The 15,999-nt window shown below is 41.4% G+C and overlaps 1 protein-coding gene across 1 annotated transcript; it reads left to right on the top strand.

Moving 5' to 3' along the window:
* Positions 1–7,655: 7,655 nt before the first annotated feature.
* On the top strand, positions 7,656–15,625 carry LOC133001575 (leucine-rich repeat-containing protein 43-like). Its single transcript, XM_061071183.1, has 12 exons — positions 7,656–7,742; positions 7,820–8,032; positions 8,820–8,930; positions 9,963–10,102; positions 11,857–12,095; positions 12,190–12,353; positions 13,316–13,460; positions 13,857–13,996; positions 14,073–14,162; positions 14,561–14,779; positions 15,132–15,195; positions 15,435–15,625. Exons 1-12 carry the CDS (start codon positions 7,656–7,658, stop codon positions 15,623–15,625), a joined length of 1,803 nt encoding a protein of 600 aa, XP_060927166.1.
* Positions 15,626–15,999: the final 374 nt, after the last annotated feature.

Below are 15,999 nucleotides of genomic sequence, written 5' to 3'. Positions count from 1 at the left end.
CACGAAAAAATCCAAGTGCAGAGGAGAAATCCGAGAGCAGACGTCTTAGGCCACATGAGAGCGAGGAGAAGAGCTGAAGCTGACGCACATGAAATCTGAGTGCAACCGCACAAGCAGAGCAAATCCAAGCAGGAGCAATGCAAGCAGTGTGCAGGGTTTTGAGTAACAGCGTAATATAATCTGAACCTGAAACCAATATGTCCTGCTCTTATACTGAAGGCCTCCCTCTTGGGTAAAGACAATAGGAACAGTTGTATTATAGTTTTTTCTGGAGACTCCACACCAGAATTTGGGGGATCGCCTAAAACATCGCCAAGCCGATTACTCAAGGGCTTCTCTTTACCTAATCAATACCATGAGGGATGAGAGGATTTTCTCAGGTGAATGTTGTGTTGCCAGTTCACAGTCGTGGATGTCTTGTGGTTTTTCCATCCATGCTGAACTTCCTCCTTCATACTTTGCTTGCTCTGCCCATTTCAATTGAGACAGAGCAGTCACTTTGAGAACACGGCGTTTCTACTGGGCAGGTCACAGCATAATGGAGCAATATTACTTATAGCCCTCATAGGGAGCATACGTGAAATAGCAGTACAGGCTATAAATAGACTATTCGAATGTTTAGTGTAACAAGATCCTATCTGAACGCACAGTAGCTGTCTTTTCCTTCCGTTGAAAATGAATTCGGTCACTCAGGGCTTCGCTGGTGAGCGTATTCATTTTCCATTCAGCCATCAACAAATCAAATCTGTTTATTTCTGGGCAAGAAGAAGCTTTTTTCCGTCAGGGTACATATCACATGACATTTTTTTACTGTGTATAGCTACACTCGTTTCAAATGTCTGTGTTTAAAGCAGTAACAGGAGAAAAAAGACCAGGAAAAGATACAGCACACTTGAAAAACAAAAGCCATATCAAAGCATTGTTTACCTTCTTATTTGTCGCATTGCTGACGTCATGTTTGACGGAGCACTTTGCTCTGTTAAGAATCGGCCCCGGTGCAGATTGAGTCAGTGTGTGTGACATTCACCAGCCTTTAGGTCAAAGTGCCTTTTCCCTGTGATCTCCTCAGCGCTCCTCAAGGCAGACGTAGACTTTCTGACTTTTCCTTTTCTTTTTCCGCAGAACAACTTAGCTTTTTGTGCAGCTTTACTTTGGTTCTGTCTTTTTTTGCTGATTCCAGGTGTCTTATGATCAGAGGTTTTCCTTCTCAAGAACATCAAAATAATTAAGCAGCCGTTGTACAGGCGGCTCGGTTTACAGTCACACCGACGAGGCAGTCGTCACAATTGCAAACAGTGAATCAAATCGTAAAAGTTTATATTCACCAACAATTATTTATTACTACTGTAAGAAAAAACAATGCACCTCTGAATGCAGCTATGCTTGTCATGTTTGAAAATTAAAATATTTGTTTTTTGACTTTTTTGTGATTTGTTTTTCAAACATTTTTCACTGCAGCTTGACATTTGTCTTGTGATTCTGGTTTTTTTCTTCTTTTCAAATCATTCAATGATGTTTGTCGTACAAGGTTGGATTTGCAACGTTTGTTTGCTGTTTCTGTTTGGTAGTTTTTGTAAGGTGATTTACAGTGTGTATCACTGCAGATTAGTTCTTCCAAATTTAGTATCGTGTTTCATTTGTTTTAAGACATGAATTAATTTTCTTATCCTGCATAATATGTGTCTCATCCCCCCATAGTTCCAAAACATTTTTTTTTAAATGCCCTAAATAAATCTGAGTCACAATAAAAGCAACAAGAAATGACAAGTTTGTCTCCTTATTTATTAATTACCAATAAATATCACGTTGTGTATTGTCCTGATGATCAGATAATTGGAATAAAAAGAACATCTAGTAGAAAAATCGTTTGATGCCTGCTGAATCAACGAAACATTAGAAAATTAGAATATCTGCATGTTGCCATAGTATTTTTTCTATGTATTTTTTTTATTATATCTACTATGGTCTGGCTGATACATCACATGATTTGTTCGAAATGGATTGTGAGTATTTAAGCTGGCAGTGCTGTCCTTTATCAGAAGTCTGGGGAAGGAGCTCATGCTCCAAACATCCTTGACAAATGAATTTAGTGCTGTAGGTGTGTGGGTTTTCACACCAACACACCGTGAAATCAAAGGGTTGCTATGCTCAACTGGTCTGGAAGCTGCAGCACCCACATACCTGTATGTATGTCTGTATGTACCTGTATTTGTAAAACATGACTGTCAATGTGCTATACTCAGAGGTGAGTAGGCCGGCTGCCCAACGGCAGCTGAGTTGATAGATCATTAACATGTAGCAGCAAAAAATGGGGAAGGTTGTGGGAGATGAGCGGCTGCTCCATGATCTCCTTCACAGAGAGGCAGGAGACAGACCTGGTGACGAGTTCCCAGCTGCGAGTAACAGCCAGGAGGCGGGGAGAGAAACAAAGTGCTTTGTACGCTCCATTTTAGATTTTACACACAAAAACATGGTTCTTTTACAGTTTTTCTCGATTGCTAAAGCACGATTTTCAAAACAGGGCCCGGTGTTTCAAAACACTACACACAATCAGCACAACCACACACCCAATCAGCAGAGCACCCAAGATCCTTTGCAAAATGAAACACTCTTGTAAAAACTATACACTAATTTATCAAAACCATATTTTGTTACCATATGAAGCACACACGCTTCATATGACTTAATTCTGTTTGAGCCAGTTACATACTGCTGTTGCTAACCTAAAACACTTTTAGTAATTCCAGTTCTCAGTGATTAAAGTCCTGTAAGTGAAGTACAAAGAGAAAGTGCAAATATACAGATGACAATGTATTGCATCTGGAGCATGTGGACTTACTGCTGTGACATGTTGTGCAATCGCTCCAAAAATGTGAGAGTGTGAGGTTTGTTGAAAGGGCCCATTTTGGTGTGACGGAGGAGGACCCCATTCTGTGTAATGGCAGCGCAAAGGGTGATGTTACCCCCACGCTGCCCTGGGACATTGATTATATGTTATATATTTCTGCCTCTCCTTCGTATTTTTGTCAGGTTGAACCCTGCCTCATCTATATATATGAATGCAGGATTTCCTCAGCATCCATCTGTAAAACTCTCCAAAATACAGTGAAAGACAAGATTGTGTAGTTCAGCATAGGTCTGCTATACAGTACATTTACATGATAAAGGTTACGTGTGCAGTATTCAATATCACAGTGCTAAAGTGAACAATATACCTCAACATACTAATGCTGCAGCCGCAGCCTTCTCCTCTTGGATTCCCCCTCTCACCCTCCCTCTTCTTCTTTTTTAAGCACAAGCTCCATTTTGGTTGAAGACAGGTGAACTCAGCTGCTGCTTTTGTATAGTGCTTAAACCTGATTGGTGTGTCTACAATTAAGCATTCATGTGTTTGAGCACCTGATGGCTGTGTTTAACCAATTGGCTCATAGGGTGGTTATTTGACAGTCAGTGCTTAGGAATTGCAAGGAAGTGACATCTTGATATACTTCTGTGTTTAATGTATACAAGTGTGTTTAGTGTTTTGAAGATCACTGTGTGTATTGTTTTGCAAAAAGTGTGAAGCTGACATTGTGCTTATAGTGGTGCACATCTGTGCCCATGTTTTGCTCCTTGAGTGAAAGGTTTTGATAATTGTGTAATACTTTTGATTTTAGTTTTTATAAAAAACTGTAATTATTTTATATGAAGCAGTTAAAGTTATCCTCAACCTCTTATCTACATCATGATCTGTAAGTGATATAGCTTTTACCATAGTAACACTGAGGACTATTATACGGGACTATTTCATATCATAGTATTCATCAGGATTCCCTAAGTGAATATTTTGAGTTAGCCACTTGTTTCTTGTCCCATTAATTACTCTGACTCTAAGTATCTCCCTACACTTTACCAATGCTCTACAAAGTGAAAGGTGATCATTTTAATAGGACATGTATCAGGCTTTAACTAAAGACACACCATCCTTCTGATCTTTCTGCCTAAACTGAATAACTGTAAACTGCAATTACTCCAAAGGATGCATGGTACTTCATTGAAAATCAAAGCGATAACTGTCTATAAAGAGTTTGCCGCTCTTCACTGGAGGATTTCAAGGCCCTGACAGGTCCGTTGGCTGCTCGGGAAATTACCAGGTCCAGGAAGATGAGGACTATCAGTGACGTGAAAGAGCACACGACCACATAAACACACACACACACACATACACACACACACCCAAACACAGACACATACACCCACACACACAGGCATAATCTGAAGTCACCACTTGAGGGTTTGAGAAGAAAATATGGAAGACAATCCTTTATTATAAATTAAATAAATAACATATAATAGATATAGAGATCTTTAAATTAAAGAACAATAAATAAATAGATACATTTTTAGTCCCTTGGACAGACTGTTTTTATGAAATGCTCCAACCATCGCCTGGAAGAGTACAGGATGTGGAGACCCATTTTTTTCCTAGCGTAGAGATGTGTAGTCTCTATTTCTCTTTTTGTGCATTGTGTCACCTCTACGGTGGGTTGTACAGCGGCTTTGAAGTGGCGAAGAAACCGGGTGACGTTAGTGATGATGGGATCGAACTGCCCAGTCAGACTTCCGGTGATGTTTGGCAGGTGGTTTCCCAGGTAGTCGATGATGGCACAGACGGAGGCCTGAATTTCTTCTTTGGTGTTTCCAAAAGTTATTCCTTCAGAGAGGTTCCAAGTGCTTGAATTGTATTCCGTCAGTCGATCTCCTTGGAGCATTAGTTTGACCTGCAGAGGAAGCGACAGTCAGCATGACAGAGTTGAGAGTTCAGAACATTGCCTTGGTGCAGCTGAAATTTTCAGACATGAACTCAGGAGAATTGTGTCCAGACTTTCTCCGCAGTTTGCCGTTCACACATGAACAATGCAGAAGAACTCTGATGCGTTCACAACAACACAGTTATCTCTGAAGCTCTCAGGTGAGGGCTGGCGCAGCAGGAAGGAATGTGGAATATTTAAATTCCACAGCTGAGATCATAAGTTTCTGTTTACAGCACATCATGTCTTCTACGTGTAAAGCACAATATTTGTTTCCTGTTTTCATTTTCTTTTCAACACGTCTCCTGCTATGTTCTCACATGGAGATTATCTGGAATTCATGGCGTGTCCGAAAGTAGCTTTCGTGATTGATCCTTCACACATTTACTGTAAATCTAATACGCATTAAGCTTGTTAATATAATATTGTATTTTGTATAATACAATTTACATTACACTATATTAAATATTTAAAAAGCGTTGACCTTTAAGTTATGTCACAATAACTGATTTTACCACTGAGTACACATCAAAAATTGTGAAAACAAGAATAGTTTATTCAACGTCCGAGCCCCCTACACTGCACCGCAAATTTGATGAACCCAAGTATGAAGTGTTACTTACATAACTCTGTTCTGCCAAGCAAAGATTAATAAGAGGTAAGCCAAAGTTCTCCAAGCTTTTATAAAGCGATTGCTTGTCAAGTGGTCGCATTACCACAAAGGAGACGTGCATCATGACGACGCAGGAAAACAGGAGTTCTGCAAGAAAAATGCACAAAGATATATGACGGCGTCATCATCTGCATCGTGATTTAACAGGAATCTTAAACAAATAAGTGGAACAAGTATCATAGAGTCAAAACTCCAGATTAGACTCAAACAGAATAAAAGAGGCGGCTTTCCTCCGGACATCTTAGTCCCACCGAGTCGCCACAAACAAACAAGCTGCAGAAACATGTTCAGGTTTCAATCTTTTCCATAAATTCTTAATTGCAATACCTCAAAAAGGTCTTACTCTCCAGAAAATGAAACTAATCCAAACAATTTAACATTCATGTTAAACCAGCTTACCTTTAGCAAAAGACATGGTGTGATTTTCGTTGAGTCAGTGCCCCTTCGTCAACTCACTGTGCTTATATATCCAAACACGGGATTTTTTGTTGCATGCCACCAGCTGTTAGATGACGCCTGAGTGGCATTATCATCCAAAGGAATCATGTCGTAATTATTTCTTTTTTGCAATTGTAAGTCACTGTTCACCACAGAGGTTTGATGTGGGAAGGTGGCGCAAACTGTCACAGTCTTATCTGATGTGGGATGTGTAAGTAAAACGTCATTCGCACCAGAAAGTTCAACCCACACAACCAGAGATACAGAGGTATCCTGGAAATTATTATTGTTATGATGCAGTCAAACTTTTAAAGAGCACATGTTCTCTCTAATGTTAAACCTTCAAGGTGGATGTCACTCAACTCTGTTCCTTTCAGATTAATTTTGCTTTCCTCTTTTACACTTAGTGTTACCAAAGATTTCCTCGACTCACAAAGCGGGAAGTCACAGTCAGTCAGACTATGTTTTCTAAAGTAAGCTGTGGAAAAATAAATTGCTTCTCTGCAGCCTGCTCAAATCCAACACTATTGTGTTGAGATTAAAACTCTGGTGTTTGTATATTTCTTGTATTTCTTCTGTTGTGATTTCTGTGTCCAAAGACCCATGAAGACACTGATGATGCCTGGATTGTCTCTGTCAAGTAACACTACTGTGGTTTGCTGGTGAGTTTGTATGTTTGTTTGATTGTGAACAAGATTACACAAAAATTACTGAGATGATTTCTATGAAGCTGAGAGGAAGGATGTGGTATGGGTTAGAGAAGAACCCATTACATTTTGGTGCAGATCCAGGAATTATATTTTCACTTCCTTAACATTGAAAATAAGGCATTTGTTCTATATCAAAAATAAATCTGCCATATTTACGGGACTGATATCTTTGAGTGTGTGAAATGTGGTGCAGGTGGTTTGAGGACTGTGGGCCTTGGCAGAGGCATGAGCCTTTCTAGTATTTAAAATAATGTTACATCAATATTTATTGGGTCCAAACCCCTGAACAAATATCATCACTTCCATCCGAACTGAAAGGTCTCATTAGGAAAATATCTTGACTGTTTGTTTCTTAACTATTTGGTGGAGTGACATCATGTTTGATTCCAACATGTCTCCTTCAGCATGAATTTTCGTACTTTGGTGATTCGCAAGTGTGACATGCAAATACTGATATAGTAAACATGGTAAACACTTTATCCACATGTTAGCATCACGATGAGCATGCTGGTCTGGTGATGTTAGCACTTACCTAAAGGCACAAATGTGGGCTTAAATCCCAAGACTCTTGAGCTTGTTTATTACATTGTCTGAAAAATAATTGATGTCACGGCATATAGCATAGCATAGCATAGCATAGCATAGCATAGCATAGCATAGCATAGCATAGCATAGCATTGGATAGGGTGCCAGCTACTTAAATGGGTTCAGTTGGACACCTTTAAAAAAAACTAAGTGGACGTTTATTTTTCCTACAGCAGAAATGACGTTGCCATCGCAGAGCAAACGCAATTCAAGGATCGTCACATTTATAATGTTGATAGATAGTTAAGCAGATATTTCATGTGTAATACAACCCTGGAGCTGAAACAAGTTTTTCACCTGCGCAGTCCTGACTGGACGCAGTGGTGTGGGCCACAGCTGTTACCAGGCAACCAACAACCATCAGCACACAAACACTGGGGCCCATTTCTTCCTGAAAGACAAACCGAACCCATCCCCCAGACACTGTTCTGCAGATACTGGGACCAACGACTGCTGAGGATGAGTCCACACACACTCTCTGCTGTGATAGAGAAGCACATCCGCCAGCTGTGTCTCACTGACTTCCCCTGTGGACGTGGCAGCTTGGTGAGTTTCTTCAGTTGGAACCTGGTTGCATGTCTTTTTATTTTAGATATCAATGGACGTTGTGATTGTGTTGTCAGAGGAAGACGGTGGACGGTGCAGTGGAGACAGAGGCAGAGGAGACAGACTCTCTCCTGGATCTGCTGATCTGTCCTCACTCTCCATGGTGGCACGACGCATCATGGAGCCCTCAAGCTCTGACCCTGAGGAAACTGGCCGTGCTCTCACCTGAACGCCTCCACACCGACTTCGTTCACAAGTACTTCACTACGCTACGCATCCTGGACGAGGATGTAAGTAGCTGTTGATTATTTTATTGTTAAACCTAAAATTGCATTCATTCTTATCCAGTTCTGTTCTCATATGACCAGGCCTCAAGCACCATCACAGTTAAAACATGAATAATTTTATTTTTTTACATTCAGTCATTCTCGAAAAAATCCTATTGACTTCTTAAAAGATTAACAAAAAGCATTTTATTACTTTAATATACACTTACATTCTTGCCTCATCCCCAAACCCATGACAAGCCAAAGTTTCTACTTTGAAGGGGTTCCTATAAAGCGTCTACTCAGTGACTATCACTTTGGTACTATAATCTGTTCAATGTGCTCCTAATACTTACAGAAATATGCACAGATGAATAGTCGAAACTTGTGGAACATGAACAAAATGTCACTGTAGTAATATTACAGAAACATGTATAAACAGACAGTTCTTATTCACACCTGCTCTTCCAGGACGCCAATGGTGTTTATAACAATCTCAAACGGCTCCTAAACCCAAACATCTGGCAAAGATGACCCCAAATTGTAAGTTAATGCATCCCCTAAAATACCAAAATGTACATTTAGGTGCAAACATTTGTATGAGTTGCTAAATCTCTCAATACATTTACACAGAGTAAGGTTGAGAGCTTAACATATTATTGGGAGATCACATTTTCATCTTGTCTGTGGGTCCCCTGGTGGCCGAGGGGCTCTGTGCAACTACCTGATTCCTTCCGTCTACTTCACAACACAGAGGGCAAAGGGTATTCATTCTTAATGCTTTGACACAATGAACAAACTCGTGCTGCAGGTGTCAGTCGTCGATGGCGGCCTCTTGAAGTTCTCAAAGCTGGAGGAGCTGGTGCTGAGTGCCAACAGAATCTCAGAAATCCCTGCAGACAACCTTCCCTGCACTTTGAAGGTGAGTCGCAGTCCTGCAGCTGTGTGAACGCTCTCTGCAGCTCATCAAAGGACAGGAAGTCTCTGCTGCAGAAATCAATCAATAAGGATTAGAAACAGAATCATGACAAGGGTTGCAAAATTCGGGGAATATTCAAAGTTGGAAACTTTCCATGGGAATTAACAGGAATTAACGGGAATATACTGGAATTAACGGGAATAAACTGAAAATGTAATAATAATAATTTATACTAACTGTGCTTACCTTGTCATATACAGACATAAATATAAACATTTTGTTGTGTCATAGGCTGATTTGAGCCCTGAGGAAACTCTGGGCACTTGACTATACGCTTCTGCATCGTTGTGTCATTCTTTACATAGGTCTTTGCACAGTATTTGCAAATGTACACAGCCTTTCCTTGCATTACATTGGATGGGGTGAAATGTCTCCACACATGAGATAGTGCACGTGGCATTGTTCTGTAGAATAAGATGAGAAAAAAGTATGTAAAAAAACGCTAATGCAATGCCAGATATATAAATAGTTGGCCAAACAATTGGAATCGTCTGTAAAAATATTTTATAATTGATGGATAACTGTATGGAAATAGGCTAGATGAACAGATGAACAATCCTCAATCAGCATGCTTATATATTTTCCCCAGTAATATCATCGAAACTTACATGACTAGTCCTGCACACTACAGCAGGCCTCAATCAACCCTGCTGTAGAGTGAAGGATGCTGGGAGTTATCTGTGCATGTGATGGAAGAATGCACAGTGGAGGGTTGAAATTCAACGTGCAGCGTGTGCTGAATTCCATACATCTTTTAAATAGAGTTTTGAATGATGTTTTTATTGCTCAGCAATATTTTTTTTTTTTTAAATTCCCCAAATTCTCGAACTTAACTTCCCATGGAAAGTTTCCGGAAAGTGTCCGGAAATTTACCGGAACCTTCCGCCCCTTTGCAACCCTAAACATGACGGTGGTTGATGTCTGGAATCGTTGTGACGCAGTGATGATGAAATGTTTGATTGTTTTCTCTCTCAGGTTTTGGAGCTGCGCGCCAACCGGCTGTCCGCTCTGAGCAGTCTCACCAGACGTCCGCCCCCCCACCTGTGGTACCTCGGCCTCGGCTCAAACGGTCTCGGTTCCTGTCAAGACACTGCTGATCTTTCTGGAAGACACTGGTTAGCACGCCCACATACAGGAACTAAGATGGTTGTTGAGAGATAAACCAAAAGTAGGTCAAATGAAAATACCGCTACGTGTGTTCATTAGTGCTGACTCTAACCGAGGCACTTATCTAATTTTATTTTGTTTGTTTATTTCATCTTTTTTGAATCAGTCAGTCACATTGAGATCAGGATCTCTTTTCCAAGAGAGGCCTGAGAACCAGAAACATTCACAATCAGCAACAAACAATTAAACATGCGCAACAACAAAAGAACACAAAAAAAAAAAAATTAATAAAAACAGTCACGGGATTCATAAAAAACATCACATAGTAAATGTGAGCGATGGATGAATGAATGAACTCAGCAGTAAATTCATGCAACTCATTATTGATATCATATTTATTTAGTCAGGTAGTTGTAGTAACTTTATATTTTCAAATGTATAATTATATAAAGAACCAAGAATATAAAGTTTACTATGACAGGTATGTGGAGAAGCTTTTGAGTTATCGGAACAACCAATTAATTTAATGTCAACCAACTAGTCGTCAACGACACTGTGGTGTTTACACCCCCCACACAAACACACACGCACACACACAAACACACACACGTACACACACACACACCCCCACGTACAAACACACACACACACACACACACACACACACACACACACACACACACACACACACACACACACTCACACACACACACACACACGCACACACACGCACTCACACACACACGCACACACACGCACTCGCACACACACACACACCCACCCAAGCACACACAAGCACACGCACCCACACACAAACACACACACACACACACACTGACACACACACACGTACGCGCACGCACTCACACACACACACGCACGCACACACACACACACACACACACACACCCACGCACACAAACACATGCACACAAACACAGACACACACGCACACTCACACACACACACAAACACACACACAAACGCACACGCACACCCACTCACACACACTCACACACACACACACACATGTACGGAGACACAAACACACACACACAAACACACACACACACACACACACGCACACCCACAAACACACACATACACCCACACACACACACACACACACACATACACACACACAAACACACACACACACACACAAACACACACACACACACAAACACACACACACACAAACACACACACACACACACACACATACACACACACAAACACACACAAACACACACACACACACACACACGCACACATACACACACACGCACACATACACAAACACACACACACGCACACACACAAACACACACACACACACACACACACAAACACACACACACACACACACACGCACACATACACACACACAAACACACACACATACATACACATACACACACACGCACACATACACACACACAAACACACACACATACACAAACACACACACATAAACACACACGCACACACACACACACACACGCACACATACACACACATACACACACACACACACACATACACATACACACACACACACACATACACAAACACACACACACACACACAAACACACACACATACATACACAAACACACACACACACATACACAAACACACACACATACTCACGCACTCACACACACACGCACACAAACACGCACACACACACATACACATACACACACACACACACACACACACACAGACTGTAAAGATGGTGCCTGTCTCTGACCTCCAGGCCTCAGCTGGTGTGCCTGGACCTCGGTGACTGTGAGTTCCAGGACCAGCGGGCTCTGCTCGGCGCCCTGACCACTCTCCCCTGCCTCAAGACGCTGGTGCTGGAGGGAAACCCCTTCACCCTGGCACACTCGTACCCGGGCCTCACTGTGGACACTCTGCCACAGCTCTCCTGCCTGGACAACTCATGGATCACCCCTGAGGATAGACATCGCTTTCAGGGCCTGGCCAAGCTGAGCGGTGAGTCGCTGGTCACATGGGCTCCTGGTTCTGTTTAGATTCCCAGTTCAACAGTTACTTACAGTTGATGTCTTGATCATTTCCTTGTGAACAGATGTGACTGTGGATCAGGCCTCGGTCACAGTGAGAGTGGGCCAAGTGAAGGGAATCCCAGACCCACTGATGAGTGTGGAGCAAAACGCTCCCGACTTCCCTGTTGTCACCTACAGCTATTTCATCACATATGAGTTCCTCACTGATCAAACCTCTGTTGACCAGGTGACGTATGATGCCTTCACGGCCTCTTAGTCTCTCTCAGTATTCACCGGCTGCAGGATATAGATTCACTTTTGTATGTCTTGATTTTCACATGCCATTTACATGTTATTAGTAATTTATTACTTGTTATAACTGATCCATTTGTTTATACGGGGTTTGCAGACATCCCTGCCTTAAGCAAAAAAACTCAGCAGAGTTAGAACTTCCAAGGATACAGTTTTTTTTAAGTGTGAATTTCGATCTTTGCTAAAGAATCCTTCAGCAAGTAAAGGGTAAAAAAAACACTTCCATGAGTGCCACGTGTCGGCAATTCATTTCTTTGGAGAAGAACAATAACATCAACTCATTCCTCAGTGAATAAATGGGAGCGTGTGTAAGGCTTTCAGATAAATTAGAAAAAGAATTACCACCTTGCAGTTCTATGCCTCCACCAACCGGTGCACTTCAGTCTACATACATCTCTTTTCTTCCAGACTCATATGAGGTCACTTTGACTGAAATCTAATCAGGGAATTTCCTTATGTGGCACAAACACTCACACGGAATCAAGGATGACGTGATCAGAATTTGGTCAAAGGTCCTCACCAAACACGGTTTTGGCCTCTTGAACGTATCTCAAGTCTGCCTTCAGGGACTTTCTTCAAATGTTGGACTATTCCTTACATTACATTGCATTTCATTTATGTAGAATATGAAAAATGTGGCCAGAAATAAACATCTAACATCCAAGGCGTTAGACTGTATATCTTACTCTTAACCCATCGAGATGCACAGTGTTTTTTTTTTTGGTGTCAATATCTCTATATATTGTTAATTGTCGTACAGAGATTATGTGATACTCAATGTAAATTTGACATTGATTCTTGTTCTACTGTGCCTTACCTCCTAATAAAAATATTTAGAAAAAAGAAAAAAAACATAAAAAAGAAACATCTGTACTTTTTATGTGGTTTCATTTACAGAAAGTTGCCACTGAGTCTAAATGTGACACAGAGCACGTGACAGAGGACGCTGACCCACAATCAGATAAGAATTGTGAAAGAGAGAAGTCTGCACCAGACACTGGCGAGTTGAATCCTGAGGAGGCCTGCTGCGATATTGCACCTGGTAATAACACCTGCCTCATTTGACCTGCGCAGCTTTCAGACCCACGGACAAATTATTCGCTGCACAACCACAAACAGCAATAGAGCTGAAGCAGATCAGAGCTGGTCATCAGGAAAGGTGGAGAGAAAGAATCGGAAATGTTCACAATGAGGTTTGGGTTCATCTAACTTGGTCACATTTCCTGTGTCACTGGGATGAACTTCTTATCAGTTTCCACAGAATTGACACCTTCAAACACAGTCAGAACATCCGGTGGAGAGTTGTACCCACCCTGAACCTGATGACTACACTGATCACTTATCAGCGTTATCATTCGTCACTTTCCATTTTGTATACGTGCAGTATTGTACGCAATCTTTTTTAATCGTATATTTTAAGGTTTTTCCTCTTCCACAGTGTCGAGCTACAGCACGTCAAAGCTGACCTGGTCAGAGCACATGGACTTCAGCGACACGCAGGTTCACACCGGCAGTGACCTGGGAGGCTTGAAGAAATTCCTCAACCGAGGACTTTCCCTCAGGGTTGAAGAAGAAAAGGTTCAGACACTGTGGGGTTAAACATTAAGATTCAAAGAATGTGTCAGGACTGTTATTCTGACAGGAGATGTTGTAGGTGCTGTCCTGGCCCGCGGCCTCTGAAGATGTCGCAGTGGCCAAACCGGGCCGACCTGTCAAAGAGAAGAAAGGCGGGAAAGAGAGAGAAGTGAGATCAATGTTTCTGCAGAATCACAAATAAAAGATTCATGAGCTGATGGAACTGATGATAAGTCTCAAACAGACACTGTGCAGGGACACATAGAAATCTATGCCTGATACTATCACAACCAATATGTTTCTTTTTCTTTAGAGTTTTTTGTATCTTCCTGTGAAGCACTATTATTATTAATTATGATGATTATAATTTTCATTATTATGTGTACAGTTCCTGAGGAAATGTGCTCAAAAACCTACAGTAAGACCACAGTCATTACATCTAATGATTTGATATTAGTGCTATTGATTGATTTGACTGTTATACATGTGGTGTGTGTGTGTGTGTGTGTGTGTGTGTGTGATAAATTCAGACTATATCCAAACACATATCTTTTGTATCTGCGTCAGTCCCCCATCAAATCTGGTCCCACCAAAGACAAGTCTAAAGACAGGAAGAGGAAGTCAGTCTCGGAGCTGGTCCAGGACCCCCCCGTCAGGAGAAGCCTCGTCTCCGTCCACGTCCCCCTGCAAAGTCTGGTCAGAGGAGATGGAAAGGTCGACGTCCTCTGTGACCTCGGTATCCTGCACACAGAGTCTGTGGCTGAAGCTACACCAACATGTGAAAAGGCAAGTTTACATGTAAAATAGGATTTATCATGTAACACACCTCTGCCAAGGCCAAACCATCCCACACATTATTATCTCCTTCTAGAAAAATATCTAAAAGAAAAAAAAGAAGTGGTCTGATGAGTTTACCTAATGTATTCATCATAAAACAGTTAAAGAAAGAAGGGAGAAGATTCTTGGCCTGCCCTTTAAACCACATTAAGCCTCATCCTTTCACTGAGTTTGGTGGAAATTGGTTTGGTAGTTTTTGTGTAATCTTGCCAACAACAACAACAACAACAAACTGCCAACAGGATTCTAAACCGACACAGAGACATACATCATGTGTGCTGTGTTTGTCACTCATCTGTAGGTTCTGGAAAAGAAAATCAAAGAGGAAAAGAAGAAGCAGGACAAGGACTCAAAGAGGAGAGGAGGCAGTGGAACAGCACAGAAGAACACAGCATCCTCAAAAGGTTCAGTACTTAATCCTCGAGATAAGATTCATTTTAAAATAAAAACAATAAAAGATGTATGAAAAAGCACCAGATCTCACCACTTAAAGAATCAGAGCTGATGTTATTCTATTGTCGGTCTCATTAAATAACACAAGGTTATTGTGAGACAAATCAAAAGCAATTATTTCCTGTGTCATGTAACTCTTTTATCTGTGTAGGTAAAGGAAAGGCCGGGAGGGAGCGTGAGGCGGACCTGGTCCCGGCCAGCAGCTCCGAGTGCGTCCGCCTGCAGCCAGCGACCCTGGAGCTGAGTGTGGAGCTGGAGAAATGGGAGTCGGAGTCTAAAGCTCGCGGACTCCTGCACCAAAAGCAAAACCCCAAAAGCGCAGAGACCGGAGGGTTGAATTGAATTCCATATTAAATCTGTTCTGTTTGATTTGGGCTGCAGTCGTTGTCCTCCTAAGACCTTTGTGTACGGGTTATTCTTCTTAAGCTCTTCATTGAAAGCAAATAAATATCATTTAGCCTAAAACTGAAAGGTAAAAGAGAATCCACACAATTTGATTTCACTGTGTTTGGAATATAAATAAAATAAAATATAAACCGGAATGGCTCTACTCGCATACCTCACAACAGTCCACTTCAATTTTACCAAGGGGCACACACCCTAAATATATCCGATTCGTTTTCGTAAAGATCCGTTAATTATTCTCTGGGAAAATGTTAAAAAGTGTTGGAGAAAGTGAAACAGGTTTTCTAGTTGCATCAACACAGATCAGCTCA

The sequence above is a fragment of the Limanda limanda genome, chromosome 5 (assembly GCF_963576545.1).
Source record: "Limanda limanda chromosome 5, fLimLim1.1, whole genome shotgun sequence".
NCBI lineage: Eukaryota > Metazoa > Chordata > Actinopteri > Pleuronectiformes > Pleuronectidae > Limanda > Limanda limanda.
This window is presented reverse-complemented; position numbering and strand designations above follow the sequence as displayed.

Bases quoted from the DNA above. Each gene is read 5' to 3' on its own strand.
- LOC133001575 (XM_061071183.1), top strand. From the start codon at position 7,656: ATGAGTCCACACACACTCTCTGCTGTGATAGAGAAGCACATCCGCCAG. The intron at 12,354-13,315 runs GTGACGTATGAT...TTTCATTTACAG, and splicing joins ATCAAACCTCTGTTGACCAG to AAAGTTGCCACTGAGTCTAA. The intron at 13,461-13,856 runs GTAATAACACCT...CCTCTTCCACAG, and splicing joins CTGCTGCGATATTGCACCTG to TGTCGAGCTACAGCACGTCA.